Here is a 23,328-nt window from a genome sequence, read left to right on the forward strand (position 1 = left end):
TTGTGTTTACTATGTTTTTTGAATAAATATTCTTGCAAGAAAATACAAATATCATATGAAGTTCCAGCTTGAAAGAGCATCCAAAAGTGTTTAACAACAAGATTGCGCGCCCCCGTCACTTGTCCTTCTCCGCGCGCCCGTCAACACAAACACAGAAACACGAGCCCACGCACGCGCGCGGCCACGTCCATGCGGGGTCCAGGTGCGCTATTAGTGCGGAACATGACCGGGCAAGTCTGTAATGTGCGCAAATGCCCCTGGAGTTCCTCATTTGGTGAAATAAATTTGCGCATATTAATATGAAGCCACAAAAAAACCCGTCGAGGCTCAGAGATCTTTCAAGTCGAATTAATTCAATAAATCAACAGCAAACAAATGCAGCGGATTTAAAAGACAAGCAGCTCATATTTAACTAACTGCTAATTGATAGACATGAAATCCAATGTGAGAAAAAAAAATGGCCTGTTTTGGATCTGAAAACCGCCATATTCCAATTCACCACATCCCAGACTTTTTTTTTCTTTTTCTTAATAAATAAATTTGCACCTTCCTGGGGCCTGTGCTAATCGGGACAAACAATATGTACACGTCTGAGCAGAACATTCAGGCTGCACGTACAAAGGCCTAGAAAATGCTCTGATGCGGAGATAGTGTTGAATTTCTGTTATTTTCGACGCAGATTTGTTCAGGATTATTATAATGCACTGTAATAGCACAAGATCAACTTTGCAATAGGGTCAGGGATTTGCTGCATATACTGAACAAGAAAGGAGGAAAAAAAATAATCAATTTACACAAATTAACCGCCTTGTTTTGTTTTGTTTTTTGTACATTTACGGGCAAAATTAGACAAAAGGAAATTTTCAAAAGAGCAAATGAATTAAATAAGGAGGGCAAATCTGAATACACTAATTATGGCCTTTATGTAGGTGTAGACCTATTAAACTAATAAGGCCGTTGTGGAGGGGAGAAAGGGGGCCTTTTATTTGTCATCCAAATTAAAACGGCAACAATTTGTCAGAAGGAAAAAAAAGAATTAAAAAGCCTTAAAATCTCATCCACAAATAAGAGCAGCGATGTGGAAGCGAGCGCCTGTGCCAAATCCAGTCCATCAAAACAGCTGCAATTAGCACAAGGCTACACAATGAAAGCATCCAGATATGAAAAAGCACAAGCATCCACCTGAAAACTTTACAGGAGTGTAGCATTTGGAGGGCATTCGCTCCAAAATTGCCTGTCAATTTGTGTAATTGCAGGCCGATGCATGTGTTCATTCCTGTCTCACCCTCCCTCTGTATTTGCACCTCATTCTCCCTATTCAGCCATTTTACATATTCATAACTGGAGTTGGTAATGCGAAAACAATCCGTGCTATCAGCTCCATCTGAGGGCTCAGGCTCCGCTGCTTAAAACCACCAAACACTCGTACACAATCAACGAAAAATCACTTTTACGCATTCACTTTCTAAATATTTCCACCTGCTCAGCCGCACGCAGGTTTGTACATTTTGATTAGAAGCATCATTTTCAACCAATTTCCCATCACAACACGTTCGATGATACACCAGAAGCGCAAACCACATCACGCAAAGCTTCCAATTAATCCCGCAGTCACTTTTCATTCAACTTAAAAAAAACACAAAGTGTGCAGGGTGTGAAATATTCCAGACATTTCTTTTCTTTCTCTTTTTTTTTCTTTTCCTCTTACCTTCTTGGAGAGAGTACAGCAGGAGTAAAGTTACAAGCCACATGCCATAAATAGCAGGTATATTTTTCAGGAATGTTTGGCAATCCTGGCAAGTGTGAGGCGCGTTTTTTTGGCCAGGCGGGTCTCCGTGCTGGACTGGCGACTGTGCTCCCCGGAGGTCTCTCCAGCCCTGCTGCCCCGCTAAGCATGGAGGGGAAATGAGAGGCGCCTCGGCCCCGCCCATGTCCCCTCCTCTCCTCCCAACACTACCGTACATACAAATCCATCCCACCCTTCACTAATCAAACACCGCGGAACGATAAATCAGCAGCAAAGCAGAGGGTTTTGCTAGAGCCGAACAGCGCTTTTTTTTTTTTTTTTTTGGTCCAGTTGGGTCCAAAATTGGCGCCTAGTGCGAGCGGTGGAGCTGCGCAGACAGATCTGTTGGCACCTCGGAGAGCGCACCCACCTGTGCGCCCCTGATGACCGCGTTTCTTTGCGCAATGTGGATCTACAAAAGCCGCTTAGACTGTAAAGAAAAACAAAATGTGTTCATTTGTTTCTCCTATGGGTTTTGGGCTTTAATCACAAGGCCGTGGAGCCACAGGACAGAGTAGGCTACAACTGTTTCTCTTTGTCTTTTCGGAGCCATGAAACGTGCGTAGACATTTGCGCACAGAAATGCACTGCAGATAGAGAGGAGGAGTAGCGGGGTGTGGGACATGGCACTTCCACGCAGCAGGTAAAACACAGCAGGTGAATCAAACCGGTAATGTAAGGTTTCAGTGAAGCCTTTAAAGGGTTGTGAGCAACTTTGTGCATTGCCGGTTTCCCCCCGTTCCACCCCGATCTGATGCGAAAAGCCCCACTGCATGAGCGTAAACGGATGGAGGAAGGCAAGTTGCAGGACACTCCCAGTTCATAGAATATTTAAAGTCACTGAGGAGGCTTGTGGTGAATCTGAAAAGTGATCCTCCTGCTGCTACAGACGCTTCAGACCCAACTGCTCTGCATAAACCCAGAGGGAACAGTGAAAGGAAACGGTGATAAAATGATTTAATTGCGCAGAAATTTAGTTTGAGTCAATGGGAAAAAATATTTCTTATCATGAAATATTGCATTAAGTGATTTTTATTTAATTGCAGTAATTAAGAAGTATTTCATTCATAAGCCTCAGACACATCATACAACAGGCCCTGAGAGTTTGGCATGAACCGAGTCAGGTGATTCATAGAGGAAGGTTTGCCTTTTTTCCACTAAAAAAATGATAATAAACAATAAGAGCTACAGAGTTGCATAATTTCTATGCATTTTATTTATTACCTATACCTGTAGCTGTGAAATTATGTAAAATTATCTTTATAATCAGCTGCCCAAAAGTGTAAAAATCCTTAGGAACGCAAGTTTGTGTCCATTTAAGATCATAAATCTGAGATATCAATAGCTATCATGAAGGTAAAAGTGCCAAACTTCTATATATATGTAGGCCTTTGTAACTTTCTCACTCAGTAAAACTTTGGCAGCCTTAGAAATTTACCCCGAGTAAAGGTCAGCAGCACCTCCTGTCCTGTCTCCAATCAATCTGTAGCTGCTGCGATGTGATCTGACCTGAGATTTAAGGTCTTTGCTGCACATTCAGGTCAATGCTGACATCTGCTGGTCGAACCTGAGCCAGACATGCAAGCGGGCCCATTTCTGCAAATTACTCCAAAGTGATTTAGAGTTATATGACCTTGTAGATGTAGATGTTTGAGGATTTTATTCACTAACTGGTACTTTGCAGCAGGGATTTTTCAAAGCAATGTTAGTAGATTACACAAGAAAAGTGAGGAAAACTTCGCCTACAGGACCTCTTTTCTGAAGCAATAGCATTAATAATAAGATCAAAGAAGGAAGATTATCGAAATCCTCAAATGTTAATTAGAACATATCCTTTAAAAAATGTAATTCCCCTAAATATGTAATATATGACGCTTTGTTTCACAGAAATATAATAAGAGAGACCTCTAGTGAGCAGAGGTGTCACAACAGAATAAAATTGGCAGTGACTGAAACTCACACATCAGACACTTTTATTCACATTTAGAAGATGTGGCCCAAAATTAAGAAGATTTTATTATTGACTATTCTTTTTTGCAAGACATTTGCATGAGCAAACACAACACATCTGAACCGGATAATTCATATTTTGCCAATGAGCTGTCATGAATATTGCAACCAATCATATGATCACAGATTTCTCATATCACCCCATTATTTATCCAAGAGATGGAGTGTCATGTTGATCAATGAAAATAAAGAAAACTCATTACCTAAAATAGAAGTGTGGCTTGTTTGATTGCAGAGTAATTCACCTCCATGTGTGCTGTTGAGGAGTCAAAGAAGTACCTCAGCTATTTGCTTTTGCTTTGCAAAATACATAGTAAATATAGATGGTCAAGCTGAGTAAAATAACTTTTGATATTTTTGAGCTTTATTCAGACTTTCCATTGAACATTTAGAAAGCCAAGAAAACCCTTCTCTTGCCTACTTCTGCACAGCTCTGAATTTGCACTGGAGGATAGTCTGACTGCACCTCATTATCATTCTGCTGTAAGAGGGAAAAACACGAACTTGTTTGTATTTTCTTTAAACCAATCACAGTTTGGCAGTGCTAAGCCCAGGATGCAGCAACAGTGTCCCTGCAAAATAGTACTGTGGGAATTATTTTTGTGCCACATTTGCATGCAAGTGGTTATAAAAATGACAGTTTTACTGAAAGAACTGTGCAGATGTAACCTACTGCATGATCCAAGTCTTCCAAAGTTGTGGTAGGTCGCTGCTCAGAGGCTGTAGCTGTTGTTTTTTTGTAATGATGGTGATTTTGAAAATAGTAACATGTGGATAGCTGAAGGTCATGAAAAAGCTGTATGAAATGTACAGATTACAAATGACAGATGTATTTTTTATGCTTCGACGACATTGAACAAGAAAAAAAACAACATGTGGAGTGCATGTGCTGCAAGATGCTTTTATTGGCTTCATCTGCAGAGCATGTATGCAATAAAGGTTGTGTAAGTCACAGGCAAAACTTTGGTCCCAGCACAGGAGTGTGAAACTTATTTCATCAAGTTAGCACAATATGAGTAACATCTACAGATAATAGTTGACTGTGTAAGGATTAATGCTACTGAACAACCATCAGCTGGTCGTGGCAAAACAAATGCGGACAGAGTGACGAAGACTCCAAAGTTAAAGACCTGTGATATAAAGTGGTCAATTCCTGCATCCTTGAAGTTTAAATGGAGATAAAATCTTCAGCTGAGGGTCAGGAGGGGGACCACACCTCAACCACCTCTCTTCCTGTCCTACGTCTATACATACTACTCTGCCCTTCCTACTTGTTAGTTCTCGTTTCTCCTACACAGACCAACACACTTTGAGTCACGCTTCCAGTCTGAAAGTTTTAGAAAACTCTGACTTACCATGAACCGCTCTTCAGCTCATTCTGGCACCGGGATGCCAGTTTCACTCATCTCTACCCTCCCATTCAACAAATTCAACTCTCATTTTAGCACTGAAGTGTGGGTTTACCCTTCAATACTAACTCTACTGCAACTCATACAACCTTGATGCGGCTTCCAGTTGAGGGGTTCTGGACCACCTAATCAAGTCCATGGGCCTCAAGTGTGTCCACCTCCCTGTTACGGTCACAGCCACATGCTGTGATTAGTGGCAGTGCTCTCCCCTCCTCCAGCCCTGGTTTTGCTTCTCTCCGAGGTGTGCGTTGGCACAGAGGCTTGGCAGCAGGTGTATCTCGTGTGTAATCAGCAGAAGCAGAGTGCAGGCAAGTGTTAATAATCCAATCAACCACTCCCACCTCTCCATGAAATCAGACACTACTCTTCATCCGACGCCAGACTGTGAACAATCACCAAACTCCTGCCTGTTCGTGCCACCTGGATCTTCTGCCTACACCACCTCCGACATTCCGAAATACCTCTCCGTCCCGGATTCCCTTGGCTTCCTTCTGGTCCACTACATCTCCGTTCCCACACTGCATCAGATCAACTTACAGACTCAAGAACCGAGTTTTCTGAGCAGGTGGAGATGCTGCTCCACAAAAAGGCACAGCAGCATCTCCACTTGCTCAGAAAGCTCAGTTCTTTTAACATCAGCAAAGACATTTTAACCCTCGTTTATAAATCACTCATCGAATCCATCCTCACCTATAACATCTCAACCCGGTTCGACTTCCTCACCATCAAACACAAAACAAAATAAAACTGACTGACCTGTTTTTGCATTTGCAGAGCACTTAGTTAATGCTCTCACGCTTAGTGCAGTCATTGATTATAGTGGAAGTGTGGCAGTAGCTCTGCCTACAGTCTGTATATATTATGTGTTACATGTACCAAACTATTAAATCTGACAAGGCTCCGCCAGAGTTGCAGAATAAATTATGAGTTTTCACAGAGTATGTGGTTTTTTCCACAACTAGAAAACTGTAAATCAATGTAATCAGCGGATCGCTTCTTTAAAGCAAATATCTTCATCTTTAAGTTCACCTTTGTAGTGATCGGTTTTTATCATTCTTCCTCCCTCTGCCCAGTAGGAGGCAGAGCTGTCAGAGTTTAGTGATGTACCTCTTCATATACAAACAGGAAGACTAGATAGATTTTATTCCAAACTTTATTAGATTCCATGTTTCTATAATAAAGAGATCAAGAGTTGATATGCATGAATGAGAGGTTGAAAATGGGGACATCATATGAGAGCGAGCCAGAGCATTGCAGCTGTCTATTTGTGTGCAGAGAGCAGTGGTGGAGGATGACTTGGTGAGTCTACAGGCTCTGCAGGGTCGGATTGAGTACAGGGGCTCCAGTCAACTCAGTGCTCCTCTCTGGATGTTCCCCATTCACCCTGCATCCCATCATCACAACTCCCTGATCCAGGACGTCTCCTGCTGTTGTATTGCTTACAGAACTGTCACAGTAACTCACAGGTGCAAAGTGACAATCTGTCAGAGGATAAAATACTGCTGCGATTTGCATAGAGTTGCTTGTCATCATAAGGCCTTCACTGACACAGTCTCAGCATCCACCTAAAGCTTCAGTGAGACGCTCGTTCAGACTTTTTCAACCAACAACAACTGACAGGATTTAGTCTTGTGCACTCAGAGAAAACCCACTCTTAGAGTTAAATTGAATTATTGCAGTTAAACAATTTTGTTTAATTTTATGTTCATGTTTCTGAAGTCACAACAGCAGCCCAAATAGCAGAATCCATTCTCTCACTCAAAGTTGGATTTTCTCTTTAAAGCTAAACATGAATATGGCAAAGACACATATGACAAAAACATTTTGCCCATAATATTTTTTTTACTTTTAGAACCTGCAATTTCTTTCTCAAAAATCCCAGAAAATAGGAAATCAGTTTGTTTGCTCTTTTACTGAGAGTTCGATGAGAAGGTTGATGCAAACTCTCAATCTGGTCTCTCAAATATACAGCTTGAGCCAGAAGATGGTTGGGCAGCCAGACTTGCTCTCTTCAAAGGTTAAAGAGATCAGCCTACCAACGCATGCCACCAATCAAAACTTTACATGATGTTTGTTTAATTCCTGCAGTGGTGGTATCGCTATACAGTTGCCAGGCAACCGAAGGAGACGCCAAAAAGTTGCTGCTTCCCAAAAACAGTCCAGCACATAACCTCCCATAAAACCACAGGCTGACACTTTGATGCTTTAGCTTTTGTATGTTTTTCTTTACCCTGCATTTTTTTTCAGTTTGCTACTTTACTGGGGTGATGTATATCATTTCTTTTTTCCTATAAATTGATGTCTAATAATATTCTGAGTCACTATTTTTTGATTTATTGACATTAATCAGATAATAAGCAGGTGAGAGAAAAGGAAGAGGTGTCTCAGTTTCTTTGGAAAACATGTAAGAAAACATGTAAAGCGGGGCATGGGTACATCCTATGACTCCAAATTAGACTTGAAAATGTTTTGTTATTCGGTTTAAAGTGGGAATAAATGAGCAACAAGTCCTATTAAAGTGACATAGTGGAAAAGAAGCTAAAAGGGCAGTTAACTGGAGTATGGATTAAACAAACGAGACATAGAAATTACAGCTATATCATAGCATATTATATTATTCATTACTCCTTAAAGGAGCTAACAGGTGGACGTTGCTACCTTTGGACAGAGCCAGACTAAGCTAAGCTAACCACTTTTATCTTCATAACATCGGTATGAGAGTAGCATCAGTCTTCTCATCTAACTCACAGCAAGACAGCAAATAGGCTTATTTTCCAAAGTATTTCTTTAACACTGATCTGTTTCCAGCTAATGTTCAACAGGCTCCATGTTGCTTTCAGTATCTAATGGTAGAATTTCACAGGATCTCACTATTTCCTCATGTGTGCTGTTTGGTTTCCTCTTGTCTTACCTGGATGAAAAGCATGACAAACCAACACTGGTTTGTATTTTAAATACACAAAATATACATCTAATTCAACAACACACAGTCTTTATAATATATTGCTTCGGGCCAGTGTTTAAAGACGAGAGGCACATTATTATTATTATTAACATAACAGTGAGTTCCAGAAATTCACACTTCACTGGACAGTACTTTCGTATTCAACACCTGTCGATGGCAACACAGTGTTTAATCACACACATCTGTCTCACCCTGCAGAGGTATTTCTATTTAAAGCCAGACATTCAGTGTCTTGAATGTGCAACAGATGTATAATGTAAATGCTTAACACTGCATTTTACTGTTTCGCTGAGTTTGATGCGAATACATTCATCTCCTGTTGTGACACTCAGTAGGAATCATCCCTGTTTGGCACAATCAGAGGGCTACAACGAGAGCATCGCTTCTCTTATTCCCTGCTGGAGCAGCATATACACTTGAACTACAGCCCCCCTACTCAGCCTGCTATCTGAGACCTGCTCCCATTGTCATTTAAACTATAATTTATGGTTTGCTGTATGCATGTGCAGGGCAAGCAGGTACATCGTTTCCACTGCAGCGCAGCAGAGAATCATTTATTGCGAAGAGTTAAACACTAATTGGATGAACATTTTTCAGTGTTTTGGAGGAAAAAGCCATTTCCGTGAAGAGGTACATACAAAGCAAAGATAATATGTAAAGTCTGATCCAGGCATACAGTATCCAGGGTCACCAAACTAGTGCTTAGCCTTAGCCAGGGTTAGCACAGTGAAATTAGCATGGCATAAAATGGGATTTAGAGATAACCTCAGAGCTGATGCTACCAGCGTTAGTATATTAGAACACGTATTTCCAAAAAGTGCGTCTGTTTTCAAGCATTATGTCTAAAATCTGGCCCATGTTGCACATGCTTATAATGCGTTGGTTATTTGTCCTAAAAGCAGCAGCATCTGAGGGTCGTTCATGTTTTTCTAGGGGGTAGGGGGTCGTTTCAGGGGATTGTCTATTGTTTCACTTCAGAAGCTCAGTGTGTTGTTTCTGTTTGCTGAGTTTTGCAAACTGTTTTGCAATATGTTGCTGTCCTAACTGACAGAGGAGCAGAGAAGCATGAACAGGCACCTGTGTTTTATGTCAAGCAAAGAGAAGGTTCAGGATGAAGAACTGGGCCGAATCCTACGATTATCTGTCAGTACAGTTATCGAGTTAGTAATTCTCCTTTTGTTTAGTACAGCTGTTTTAAGAAAAAAATGATTGCAAATAGATTGATAGTGTTGTCACAGAACTACTTATTGTGAATTTGGTGTTAGTTACAGGAGGATTCAGCCCAGCTAGCATTGTATTTTTACCTGTTTCAAGCACTTAAACAAAGAAGTATTTTAGTTTTGACTTCAGATGGAAAACAGTCAAAGATTTTTTTTTTGTACTCTGGCTATGGCAACAGACATTAACATATCAACATATCAGTTACAAACAGTGCACAACTGTACTAAATGATATACAACTTTAGAGAGTCATTTTAGAGATCAGCCCATATATACATGTATAATACCATCCATCCATTATCTATACACCGTTTAATCCTCATTAGGGTCGCGGGGGGAGCTGGAGCCTATCCCAGCTGACTTAGGGTGGTGGGAGGGGACACCCTGGACAGGTCACCATTCTATCATGAGGCTATATACAGACAAACAATCACTCTCACATTCACACCTACGGACAATTTAGAATCATCAATTAACTTTAGCATGTTTTTGGACTGGGATTTAGCCGGACTACCTGGAAAAAAACCCACACATGCACAGGGAGAACATGCAAACTTCATGCAGAAAGATCCTGGGAAGGCGGGAAATTGGGGACGCTAACTGGGGGTCCTCTAGCTACAAGGCAAAAGTGCTAACCACCAAGCCACTTTGCAGCACTGTGCAATTACATGGATATACAAATTAAGACATCCCCATACTGTAATAAAGTGTGTGCATCACTTGTTTTTCATTTAATGAGAAAAAAACATCTACCAGAGTTGTTCAGCTTGTTTAGCGATGATAAAGAAGCCTGTATTCACTTGGCTTACACTTGCATTAGTAATCACGGCTAACATGATAAATTACGACTTGCACTACACAGTATTGTTTTTAATTCAGTCTCCATTGTGTATTTAAAGTAAAATCTCATGGTCAAAGTACAAACACAAAAAAATAGAGAGAAATGTGTTGATGAACAGGTGAACAATTTACAAATAATTTTTTTAACTACTTGAGTTACTAAGTACATTGATTCAAGGACTACACTAAAGGCCAATTTTAAGTTGCTTGGACTTTACTTTAATATTTACATCATCTGCTGCATTTTACCTCTACTAGAGTCAAACAGTGTATGCTTTGCTTCATTATTTGATCATTTTAGATACAAGTATTTTTGCAGATTTAGGTTAGAAATATTTAATCCATCCATCCATCAACTATATCTCTTCTATGCAGTGGAGCATCATGGGGGCTGGAGCCTATGTCAGCTGTGGCAAGAGGTGAAATACATCCTGGACAGGTTGCCAGTTCATATCAGAGCAATTCAATTTGCCAGCTGATTCTGTAGAACATAACAACCTGCCATGCATGTCTGTGTAATTTTATAACTGTGTTTTGTACTTGCTGCTGCCTATCTTGGCCAGGACTCCTTTGAAAAAGAGGTTCTTAATCTCAACGGGATCTTTCCTGGTTAAACAAAGGTTAAATTTAAAAAAATAAATTAAAAAAATGTCCTTATACTGTGGGACACAGTCACAGGAAGAAACTGCAAAGTCACACAGAAACGACTAAAGCGACAATCAGATTTGAACCTTCTAGCTGTGAAGCTCGACATCATGACCACATTATTGCACCAATAATTCTAAACTAAAAATATGCCATTCTGCATGCTGAGTACTTCTGGTGCTTAAATTGTATTTTGAAGCTCATTCTTGTGTCATTTCACTTAAATATAAATTTGCAGCACTTACTTGTAACAGCATTTACATTGCACCAGTAGTACTTTCACTTGAGATCTGAATTCTTCCTCCACATCTGACATCAGATCATGATTTTGATACAGGTAATGATTAGAATGACCAAATATTCACCAGTAGATTAAATGACATCTACACTACTGACAGAACTCGTGGAAACAGTGAATACATGTCTTTTCTCCTCCTGTTGTGTTACTACAGTCGTTGTACTTCCTTACCACTGTTCCAGAAGCAGTTTGTATATATAATGAATTGCAAGTCCCACAGAGACAACTTGGGAATAATAATAATAATAATTTAATGTGTCTGCTCTGTGTACCAACCTGTCACAAGTCATTAAGTACGGACGTATGCTAACATTACATGTCTAAATGTTTAACTGTTATCAGGCTCCATTTTTGTTAGGACGTCTTAAATAAATCAAGCTGAAACATCTCTGGTAGATGCAATAATCCCATCCTATAAATTATGTAGCTATGTAAAAATAATGAATCAAATAATTATGTATGCACTTGTGATTTTCACTGTCTGAAGCTGTATATCATCTGCACAATTACTACATAGTGCATATTCTATGTAACTGTATGCACATGGTTATAACCCCCTTTCAAGGCCACAGCCAGAGTTATTAAGATCTCAGCTTGAAAGTAATGAATCTGAATATGTGCAAACACATGTGCATATACAAATATATGCAAAGAATGTATATAAATATGAGTACTCATGTCGTTCTACATGCATCGTCTCATTTCTTTTTTGGTGTCGGCTTTGAATCAGCTTTGGTTCCTGAGAGGCCATTTTCTGTGTTGTCGATCCCTGACGAAGTAACAAGGCACTCCTTACTGTGGTGGGGTTAAAGAAGGTAAAAACAGGGTGGCAGAGTTAGAACTGTAGAAACACACAGGTCAAACTTTCAGCTTTATCAACCACCTCAATGTGTACGCTGTCTGAACTCAGATGCTGCAAGGAATCAACAATGTAAAGTGATGAAACAGGATGAAACAGTTCAGCTATAAATAAATACCCAGGTGGTTGTGAAAACTCACTTTTTCTCCTCAAGCTTGGCGAGTACAAAGAGAGTGAAGTTCTTGAGCAACATGAAGCCCATGAGCAGAGCGATGGCTCCACCCACAGCTGAGGCGATCATGATGGTCAGCGTGTTGTCCACCACCCTCACTGCAGACAGCAGCAAAACACAAAATTAACTTTAATGGACAGAAAACACAACCTTGTTAACTTTAAGGTGAATGTTTACACATTATAATGTCATATAATATGGAGAACCTGACTGCCTTTTATGTCTCTGTGCAGTCTTTGGATTTGGATTTATTTTTCTAGTGCAAGTTTTTTTCCCTCAAGTGACTGTCCTTGTATATATATATGGCCTGAAATATTTTCTCTTCAGCATATAAATAAATGCATGTTCTAGTTTACTTTCGATCCAGTATACATATTACAGAGGCATTCAGAAAGCCCCAATGACTTGTCCTATATTCATGATTGACCAATATACAGTATGTCCGGGGATATAGTAGTTAAACTAGTTATATATAAATACAGGGAAGTGTTGTCACATTGGACAGTTTTCCACATAACTGGGCAAAAAAGAAGGGCAAAAAATATGGAGCAGCTTAATGAAAAATGTGCTGGTTTAAAACCACTGGGCAGGTGAAAGAAATTATCTCTAAGGTATTTATATAGTATAGAAAGAAAGAAAGAAAGATCTTCTCCAAAAGAATCCATTTATTTGTGTAATAAAATGTAAGTAACATAGAACAAACTCTCACGTATATCAAGTCATATTCTCTAGAATTCAACCACTCACACTCATCCACCACAATGAGATGGAAAACGGCGCTGTGGTTCTTGAACTTCTCTTTGGGATTGCGTCCAAAACAAGTGTAGTGGCCTCCGTCCTCGAAGGTGATGTTCCGCAGCAAGATGGAGAGGTTGTTTTGATGGTTCATCCCCACAAAGTCCACCCGCTCTCGATATATTTTCACATCAGGCTCCACGCCCTCTGCCCGTATCGTCGACTCACACACCTGATAGAATCAGCAGTCAATCGTCTAAAAATGACCGTGTGCAAGTTACAGAAACCATGAGAAGAAATCCTTCACTCAAATGGGAGGTTTTTACCTTTTGCATGGTGCCATTGTCGTTGAACTGCCAGTTAAAGTAGAGGTTTTCGATGCCAATACAGCTGGAGTATGTGCAAGGCAGGATGACTGTGCTGCCGTTCACTGCCTCAAGGGTGGGAATCTTCCCCACAGACATCTCAAGGGCCTGAGCAGACCACAGGCCTGAGGGGGCAATGAAATCGAAAACACAGCAAGACAGGACATATGAAAGGTATGATTTGTATGCTTCAAAGTTGCAATTTCACATGCTGGAAAATAGACTTTTTTTGGTTCTTTGTAAACTGGGAAACTAGAGCTTTAGTTAAAAATTCGCCTTGATTTTGTTACTTTCAGACAGATCCAGATGAGCTTGTTGTTTTTCAACTTCAGTTTTAGAACAGATTAAATCTAACGTGGTAATGTATGAATTTCAGATCTGCTGGTTGGTGGATATTGTTGTATTTATACAGCTCCAACCTCCCAACAGTTTTCAGCCATTATGCTAAGCTAAGTAGTGACCATCAATCTTCTCATTTAACTCACTGCAAAAAAGTGAATGTCAGTCTATTTGTCAAGTATTCAGATTCCTTGATGACCAAACTTCATAATTTCAGTAACACTAAATTACTATTTTTTTTCTGTTCATGCTTGAAAAACATAGTTCTCATGTACCATCATGGTAGAATAGATGTGGAAACCAAAACCTTAAATTTTAGTGTTAGTAAAAGAATGATTAATTACTGATTGCTTGTATTTCTTTTGCAAGATATTCAATATAGTCCAAAACATTCATAGACCCTATGCATTTTAAAAATGACGATGTTGTGTAGCTTCAGACTGGCTGCACTGTATACATTGGGGTTATATCTACTCTTTGGGTAAATAAGGACACTGAGAACAGACTAAAGTTCATTGACAGGGGCAGTAAATTTGACTCATATGCATCAAAATATTAGAATACAAGATTTAAAACTTTGTGTGACAAATTATGGACGTGATGTTTGGTTCTGTACATTTACTGGTCACAGCTACAAAATGTGCTTGATTAATTTGATTAAGTCCACTGATTATTCACAACATACTCATTACTCATTAATACAGTCTGTATTAAGTCAATGTACTGGGCATTCATTATAAATTATTAAACCTATCAAACATTTTAGTCATTATTTTATGAAAATACTATCTAATAATGTATTTTATTGACATTTGACAATTCAAACCCACAGTAACGTGACGCCACAACGTCCTTGATGTGACATTACAGTAAATAAAAGAGGATGAAAACTGCTGGGCTGCTTGTGAAAACTGTAACTGTACACCAGGGACCACCAGCGTCACACAGTATCAGGCAGCGATTATATTTTGCTGTCACCAGTCCAAAAAACATAAAAATAAACTGTCGGAAAACGGGCTTTGTTTTCTTTATCGTTTCCTTTGACCTCATTATTTCTAAACTTAGCAGGTATTCCACCCTCCAGTTTAGCACTCAGTGTCAAGGTTACGGACAGCAAACAGCTACAGTATATAATTTCAGCAGGTCAAGGACAGACAGCAGGTCTGCGCTCTGCCTCTTTATGCCATTAAAGTGCTTAATGCTTCCATCTAGGATGTGAGGTGTAAACTACAAGCTGACAAGCTGCTGTGCAGAATAAAGAGGTTATATAGACAAAACGTTACACTAATGTAAACCTTTGAATGTGATCAATGGTTGCAGGAGCAGCTTTAACATATTCTGTGCTCTCTTTCTATCCTTCTGCCCTCTGTTTTCTGCACATTGTGTTATCCCTTTTTCATAACACGGTCAAGGTCAATGTCTGACAGGCACCGCTGCAACAAATAGGAATAACATTGCTGAGCCCAGCAGAGACAGTTAAACACAGTGCAGGAGGGTGTCGTGCAAGTGGGAATGTTATTGATTCGTTCTCTTCTGACTCTTCTTGCTATCTCGAAAACTCGCTCTGCCCAATCTTGTCCTCAGCTGCTCCAATGCAGCACAGTGAGCTTGCAAAAACAGTCGGTGAGAGGAGAGCAACAGTATCGCTCTGCTGTCTCTTTCATGCACATTTTTTTTGTCATTCCGGCTTCTTTTTCCTGAAAATGCTGTCATATTCCATTTTCTTCCTATTCGTCCTTGATCTTTGTGCCGCTGTGTGTTCCTAAAACATTTATTGTCTATTAGATTACACTGTTTCTATCACTGTAGATGCATAAGTTGCTGACAAGACAGAGAAATACAATAACATAGTATGTTTTCAAGAACCTTCATCTGTGTTTTGTCTTCATCACATTCAAACACTACATAAATCACTTGTCCACTCTGCATTGCATTTTATTTTTCATTTCTTATCTAGGTGTTCATAAAAAACTTGTTTTGTGACTTTTGGTGATTCAGATAAAAGTAGAAGAGTGGTGCTCCAGTTTTTAGCCTGCATATGTCAACTTCAGAACAATAGTTTTTCACACAAATATGAGCACAGAATCCCCTTAAAAATTATGTTTAAATTTAAACAAAAAACAATTGTTACGAAGGTTAAGAGGATAATAGCAGATCTAAAACTTTAGAGGTCAAACATATGAGAGGAGACATATACTGTGCATAAAAATGACAGACTGAGTGTCCACTGTTTGACTTTGAACATGAAGCTTCTTTTGGCAGAGAGCGACATAAGACCATCACTGCACTCGTCTGAGTCAGAATTGCGTAATTCACAAATGAAAAACCTGCTTTAATGCTCAAAGCTGCTGTCTCACTCTTTTCTATATCTTTAATACTGTTTTTATCATTTGATCCTGATTTCCAACAGTACATGTTTACACAAAATAGTTTGACGGCCTAACCGGTACCTTCTGAACCACCCTATGGTGCATTATACAGTGGAAAACAAATATCTCCACTCTCCCTCAGAATATAGTGCTGATGCCTAGCTGCTTTTTAAATACAGTATCATATTTCTCTCTGGTTCTTGGCCACCTGCATCTGCTGACTAGCTCTGCGGTGCAGTTTTTGTTATAATATTTTTTGTTCGTTCTAAATAAAGATAACACCTGTGAAAAACAGCTCTGAAAAATGAAGGAATAAAATAACTGTTAACCAGAGTTCCTGACAAGACAGACAATGTTTATAAATGCATCACAACAAGAGGAAGAGAGTTTTGTATTAGAGAGATAAATATTTGACATCTATTGTGTGTGATTGATTTGATGTACTTCTGGACTAAACTGGACTGGAAATAACTTTAAAGTCTGCAGCTCTTGTTACGGACCGTAGACCTTCAACTTTTTAATACATGTTTGCTGCACTGTTGCTGCAGTGATGCGACCAACACACAAGTAGGTTCAGAAAAGTCTTGTAACAACAGCGTGATGAGTGCAGAAAGGATGTGGGTAAAACATGTAACACAGGACAATGTAAATATACAAACATATCAAGTGTTGACAGAGACTGAAACTCAATACCCTGACTGTGTATCCACACCTTTATCTAACTGTTGCCCATCACTGATGCCAGTCTGAGATCTGCATGTGAATTTACCTGCAACAACAACATTCCTACCACTCTGCTTCTGTACAATCACCACCTAGCACTCTCAATATCTTAACCGAGAAGTTTATGAAACAATTAAACAGAACTGCTTGAGTTAACTGGACCCTCCTCCCAGAGACTCTGCTGCTCCCTTGCTGCAGATCCACATCTGGACCAGCACAATACGCTGTGAATGAATGGGCCTGGAGTGCCTGACGCAGCTTTTCCATCACAGTGCTGCTTTCTTCCACTGACATTTCCTTTGGTTGACATACGATCCATACTGATACGGATCAATAATAACACCAAACTGTTAGACTGCAACTACATTTATAACTCTGTGATCCACAGACTCTATGCTGCACTCTGACAGATTTTTGTGAATAGCTGTCCTATCAGTGTTTCTAGGAAAACCAGCAGTACATTTATCTTGAGATGAAACAGCCTTTATAAAAAAATAAACTAATCACAATATGCCTTTTCAATCAACAAGATCTACCACTCAACAAAATCTCTATGTGAAACCCAAGTATAAAGGCACACGCAGTGCTTCTACCTGCAGCTAAAACCGACTGTACTCAGGTCAACATGAAGGTCAGTGGCAGGTCTGGAGAAGCCACAGCATCATTGCTTTATTTAAAAACACAAATGATATTGTAAGAAAAAAACATGAAGTTTTCTAAGAGGAGAGATGAGGACACACTGGGTGCATCAGCTGTGCCATAATGACAACATTGAAAATGAAGTGAGGTGGCATAAAATGCAAGATAGACGTTACCAAACAGCAGAGAGAAGATCAGGCCAGTGGTTGTGTATGGAGGGCCCAGCCTCGGGGGTTCAACCCCAATCCACCGGACCTCCATGGAAGCCAGATCTGCTCCAGAACAAACGGTGCTGCAGGATCCAGGCCTGGCTCTGGTAGCTAGTAGGATATCCTTTACTACAACTGGATTGAACCTGGAAGCTGCTTTCTGAGTGAATGGACCCCAAACAAGGCACGTCCCAGTGTTGCAGCTACAGCCTGCCTCAGAGCCCCAACAACACTCCTGTGGAAGAAACTGTAGGTTAGACAAAGGGCAAAGGAGACGGACAAGAAACAGAGACAAGACAGGAAGGAAAAAATACAGTTGTGTTCAGATACAGCGTGCATTTGCATGTTTCCTACATGTACATGCTGTAACTCTACGCCTTACTGTAAACAGAATAAAGCTCAGTGAACAGAAACAGGATTGTACAGTAAGTACAGTTGGAGTTCTGTCCCACCTACCTTCTCCTGCAGCCGGTGCTCAGTCAGGGGCCTGTCGGCTGCCTGCTCAGCTGAGTCAGTGTGGACAGGACGGAGGCAGAGCGGCAAACGCTCACTGCGCACAGTCAGGGTTCACTCAAGGAGACTCTGCCAGCCAGCACTTTCACTGCAGAGACAGCCACATTGCAGTGCCAGGCAGGATGAGAGACAATTAGAGAGGAGAGAGGAAGGAGATAAGGAGAAAGACGGAGACAGAGAGACAGGAGGAAGCTCTCCTTCCTCCTCAGCAGAGCCCCAGTGAAGCTGAATCGTCTCCCTGCTCGTCGTCCGGCTATCTCACAACTTTTCCCCTGTCCTCACTGCTGGCTTCATGCCACCTCTCTCTCCCCTCATCTCTCTTTTTACCCCTCCCTCACCTGCCCCCATATCCCTCTTGTTCTCTTTCTCTCCTCTGACACCCCCAGTCACTCCTCCTCCTCCTCCTCCTCCTCCTCTGTGCTGCTCCCTCCTTCCCCACCTGCCTCCCCCCTCCTCCCCCTCTCCTGACTCGGGGCGTGTATGCAGACTCAGGCACTTTTGTCAGAGTGTTTGTGAAGATCAGAGAAAAGTTCTGCAGTGCAGGTTGAGGAGGAGGAGGTTTGTGTAATGCAGCCTGAGGACCGCGTCCAGACAGCCAGACAGACCCACGTCCAAATGTTTCATTCATAAATGGATTTCATTGATAACGTCACCTTCCTCACCATCAGAGAGTGGAAAACAGTGCAGTAGTTATTCTTTTTTTGTTAATTGCAGTTTATTAATTCTGACAGAGTGAAGTTTTCTGAAAGACAGGCTCCTGCTGGGCTCAGGATAATCAACGGATACAGCTTCCAGCTATGTGTAGTGCTTGTTAAATGCCCCTTTTGATGCCTAGAAGGTCAAACTGTCTTACAAACCACGCGGCATTCGATGTTCACTTCTGATCAGTGTGATGCAGCTGCAGGAGCATTATGATATGAGACAGCGCGTGCAGTCATTTTTTACAACGAGACAGCTCCTTTCCCGTAAATGTACAAACCACAAGTCAACAGCTGAGCTACGTCTTCTGTCCACACTGTTCACTGCAGGCATGATGGAGAAAAAGTGCTTAGCTCGGAGTTTCCAGATTTGATTAGTCAGTTTCAGTCCTGACCAACGCTGGATTCATACACTTAAGGCCGTGTGGCTGTCAAATTACATCCGCTGCTGTAAACAGGAGGTGACTGAAAAGGTTGGTAAAAGACTAAATGGAGGTGTATACTGGAGCAAAGGGGGGAAAAAGAGAGCTGTGAGTCCTAACAAGGGTGCAGCTGAGACCACGTGACAAAGCTTGTCATTTGAGTCGAGGTACAGTGACACAGACAGAGGACACAAGGACGACTATGCATCCATTGTGGACTTTACCTCCGGCTTGTTTGTCTCTGCTAATAGAAGTGGTATTTCTTTAACAGGATGGACGCATGGATGTAACTTTGAAGGAACAGAAATGTGTAGAATAAACTTCTATTACGAAGACAGATACAGGTATTCACCAAGTATACTTTTATTACACTTCTTTGCAAGTACTTGACACTGGCTGGTCATTGATCAGGTAATATGTGCAGCATGGTTGGGATCATAGGATGGCTTTTTTTCTTTTCTGCTTTGTAAGCTTGTTATATTTTAGTGCTTTGTGTACAACTTGTGTCAGGTTTAACTCTTGAATTATTATTGTTGCTATCGTTTGTGCCATATAGTATATGCCAGAGTTGTGGAGAGGATTTGGCACCATTCTGACTCCACTGACTAAGCAAAACTAAGCAAGCACAACATCAATATCTGGATTGAAATCCAATACAATTCACAGGATGTTGAGTGGACAAAGTTATTCCCTCTGTGTTTGATAAGGCAACATGACACTGAGTCCAGTTCACCACCTGCAGGGCATGAAAAAAGTCACCTCAGGATCACCAGCTAACTTGGTCCACTTATCTTAGAGCTCAATGATAAACACATACAAGTTTTGTGCCAGGAGGTTCATTGGACGGTGGTGTTGTGGGTGTGGAGCTCCCATGAAGTGAGAGATAATGTGGCCGGTCTGTGGGCTCACCGCTCTCCTCTCCAGGCCCCTCCACTGGAGTATCAATGCAGCAGCGGTGGGAACTCTTCCAGAACTGCAATAAGAAAAAAAAAAACAACAGCGTTTTGCTGCAGAAAGACAGGGTGCTACTGCAGACCTGTGCAGGACAGCATACAGGGAGGGTGTCCACTTCCAGTCAGACTCACACAGACAGAATCACATGGCATCTACTGTACAGATGCTGTATTCATGAATATGCGTCCTATATTGTTATTCACAGAGGCCATGTAGGTGCACGCTCGGCTATAAAAGCATATAGATGTAATCAGGGCTTACTGCAGCAAAATGTGTGCTGCACTCAACAAGAGACAAGGACGCATGTCTCAGCACTTCTTTGTACATTAGTGACTGAAAGCAATACAAGTACCTCTACAACACTGTAAAATAACTCACAAGTAAAAGTTTTACATAAGCACAGACATGTAGTATAAGCAGAAGACAAGGAAGATTTATGAATATGAAAGATTTAAAACACAGACAGTTCAAAGAGACCTGTAAAGTATAAAGAGCAACTCTTATATGACTTGCATATTTGGCCATAATATTGAAACCAGTGACAGGGGAAGTGAGTAACAATAATCATCTTGTTACAGCATAATGTCCTGCTGGGAAATGTTGGGTTCAGCATTCATGTGGATGTTGAAATGTACCAGCCTCCTAAACACTGTTGCAGGCCAAGCACACACACACCACCTCCATCGCAGCAGCACGGCCTTCTAACCCCCCAGATCCCAACACAGTCGAGCATCTGTGAGATAAACTGCAACAAGGCTGATCCACAGGACCCACCCACAGGACCCAAAGGATCCTGGTATCAGACGCCACAGAACACCCACAGAGGTCCTGTTTCCATGGCCTCACAGGTCAAGGAGACAGTCAGAGGAGACACATTTGTGTTCAATTTTGGACTTTTTCTCTCATCTAGAGTTTTACAGAGGCTAATAACAGAGTATGAAATGCGGGTATGAAATGATGAAGTGATGATGTGATGGGGTTCTTGTACTGAAACTGAAATGTGCAGAGAATTACCTGGATCTGCAGCTGCCCTCTGCTCTGTGGAGCAGATCAGTTAAGGCAGGTTTAGATGAAATCTTCTGACAGGTTCAGAGGGGAAGTGTCTCTCTTGTCTCTTGGAGGGTGCTAAGTTAGACACTGTTTATGTCAGGGGTAACGAACTTATATTTCTTGAGAGATAAGTGGCAAATTCATTTCAATGCATTTCACTGTGCACACATGCATAAAACAAGGTAAATCCAGCCATAGAGTTCAGAGTGCTACAGAAATAAATGGGGAATGTCACTGAACAAGCGTTGTAACTGACTATAAACCATAATTTTAAAGTAATTTATATATTTGTAGGGTTTATCAGACTGATCACTTTCCTTAAAAATCATGCTAAATAGCTGAAAGTGACCTGATGTCATGTTTCTTGAAAAGCAAAATGTTAACAGCACTTAACTCAGTGAATTAAACCTGTTTAACAGGATTTATTTTCTTTCCGCAACAAGTATAATGCACAACGTACGCTGAGCAAAATAATCAGGGGAAAAGTTGTAGTTCATGACGAGCTTGTGTGGTTTCAGATAAGTTCCTACATGTCCCAGATTGGTCTCTCTTTATCTTGCCTCAATAACTATTGTGTTAAGAGCACACGTGGGTTTTGTTTGTCTTTCCTTAAGAGGAGGGATATGAAAGCATGTTTTGTGTTTAATTCCACCTAAGGAACATGAAAATGGAGCATCTATGATACCACCAGGGAGTGATGCATCCTACACGCCTCTTATGCAGTTATGCTCACAGTACCGGAAAGAGACTCTCAGATTTTCCAGGGAATTGTAATGTTAGTGGTGTTAACAGTAAAGTCTGTCATATTCTTTGGCTGTTTAGTCCCTGTGGGAGTATTTCAACTTTTTTCTAATATATATAAACTGATTTTAAGGCACAGGAACCATCCAATAACAACAAAATGGGTTGTTAAGATGGAGAATTGCACAAACTTTGAGGTTTGCTCAGCTGTTTTCGGGCGTGACTGTAGTTGAGTGGACTGTAATTCATTCTCATGTGTGACACATATAGGAGTGGCTGAAGGTTGGTATGCCACACACCCCCACCCACTCCGCTCTCGCTCCCTGAACAATTCTATCAAATATAATTCAGAACTCCTTGTAATTTCAAAAAGAAGTTCTTTATTCAAAAGTTTCTAAAAAAAGATACACATGACAGCATTTCAGGACTTGATCAAAGAAAATGTAAAGTTCTGCTTATATTACACTATATACAAAAAAATAATACAAAATCATTTGCACATGCAATGTTGTCAATGTAGTAAACACTTTGCTTTGTTTCTCACTCATTAGTCTCACTGTGAACATCCTGGAAGCCTGAAACAGAAGACAGCACCGATCCTCCTGATGTCATTTCCAGCAGCATCCAAAACCACTCGCAATTATAAGACAAATTAAAAGTCATGTTTTATTGAAAGGTTTGCTTTGCCCATTTTCAAATGCCACTGCTTTTATAATGTGAACAGGAGGAATGTTTGATGTGGCAGCAGCACAGATAGGTAAACACTATCTGCACCAGTATGGAGTGGTGTTAGTAATGAGCCAAATTAAACTTCATCTACTCTTCAAAAATCCATAGTCCATTATTCAGCATGAAAATTCATGAAATCTTGGGTAGGGCAATAAATTACTGGTGTTTGAGTGGAAATCCAGTCAAATTTGCACAAAAAACACAGCAACATGGCGATCAGTGCAACACATGCAGCAATTAAATACACATATATTAAGGGGAACTCCACCTATTTTACACATCAAGTCTGCCTACAGCTGTTGGGGAGTGATACTCTTATAAATAATAAAAAAAAAACTTGTAAAAAACCTTTGTTGCCCCAGAGGAAGTGGTGTGAAATCTAAAAATTGCCTGTTGTGGAGTCACGTGACTTGGTTGGTGTTGAAGATTGCACTATTTTACATTCATTTTCACTGCAAAAATTAGGCGGTGTGGACGTTTGTAGCCCACCTTTAATCTCTGCCAGAGGCGAGAAGCTTGACACTACATTAGCTGCTAAATGCAACTGATTAAGCTGCAGTGGTTGTGCTGCATTGTGGGTAATGTAGGCACCCGATTGTGATAAGAAAGAAAAATGTTTGGAATAAAAATACAATATC

General features: G+C 40.6%; 2 protein-coding genes across 3 annotated transcripts in view; both read right to left on the bottom strand.

Moving 5' to 3' along the window:
* Window positions 1-1,955, bottom strand: part of LOC111579853 (cell adhesion molecule DSCAML1-like) — a 57,631-nt gene extending 55,676 nt beyond the window's left edge. The window contains exon 1 of one of the 2 annotated variants that reach the window (XM_023287358.3): window positions 1,709-1,946. In XM_023287358.3, the coding sequence (XP_023143126.2) occupies window positions 1,709-1,931 (223 nt within the window). In that variant the 5' untranslated portion in view covers window positions 1,932-1,946. Of the gene's footprint in view, window positions 1-1,708 lie in introns of both variants that reach the window. The other variant, XM_035955872.2, reaches the window with a different exon arrangement.
* A 4,385-nt stretch (window positions 1,956-6,340) lies between these two features.
* Window positions 6,341-18,393, bottom strand: scn4bb (sodium channel, voltage-gated, type IV, beta b). Its single transcript, XM_023287373.3, has 6 exons — window positions 18,040-18,393; window positions 17,551-17,818; window positions 13,266-13,429; window positions 12,952-13,171; window positions 12,173-12,302; window positions 6,341-11,968 (listed from the first exon to the last, which is right to left on the bottom strand). The coding sequence occupies exons 2-6, from the start codon at window positions 17,633-17,635 to the stop codon at window positions 11,872-11,874; spliced, it is 696 nt and encodes a 231-aa protein (XP_023143141.1). The 5' UTR covers window positions 17,636-17,818; window positions 18,040-18,393; the 3' UTR covers window positions 6,341-11,871.
* Window positions 18,394-23,328: the final 4,935 nt, after the last annotated feature.

This window comes from Amphiprion ocellaris, chromosome 14 (genome assembly GCF_022539595.1).
Source record: "Amphiprion ocellaris isolate individual 3 ecotype Okinawa chromosome 14, ASM2253959v1, whole genome shotgun sequence".
Taxonomy (NCBI): domain Eukaryota; kingdom Metazoa; phylum Chordata; class Actinopteri; family Pomacentridae; genus Amphiprion; species Amphiprion ocellaris.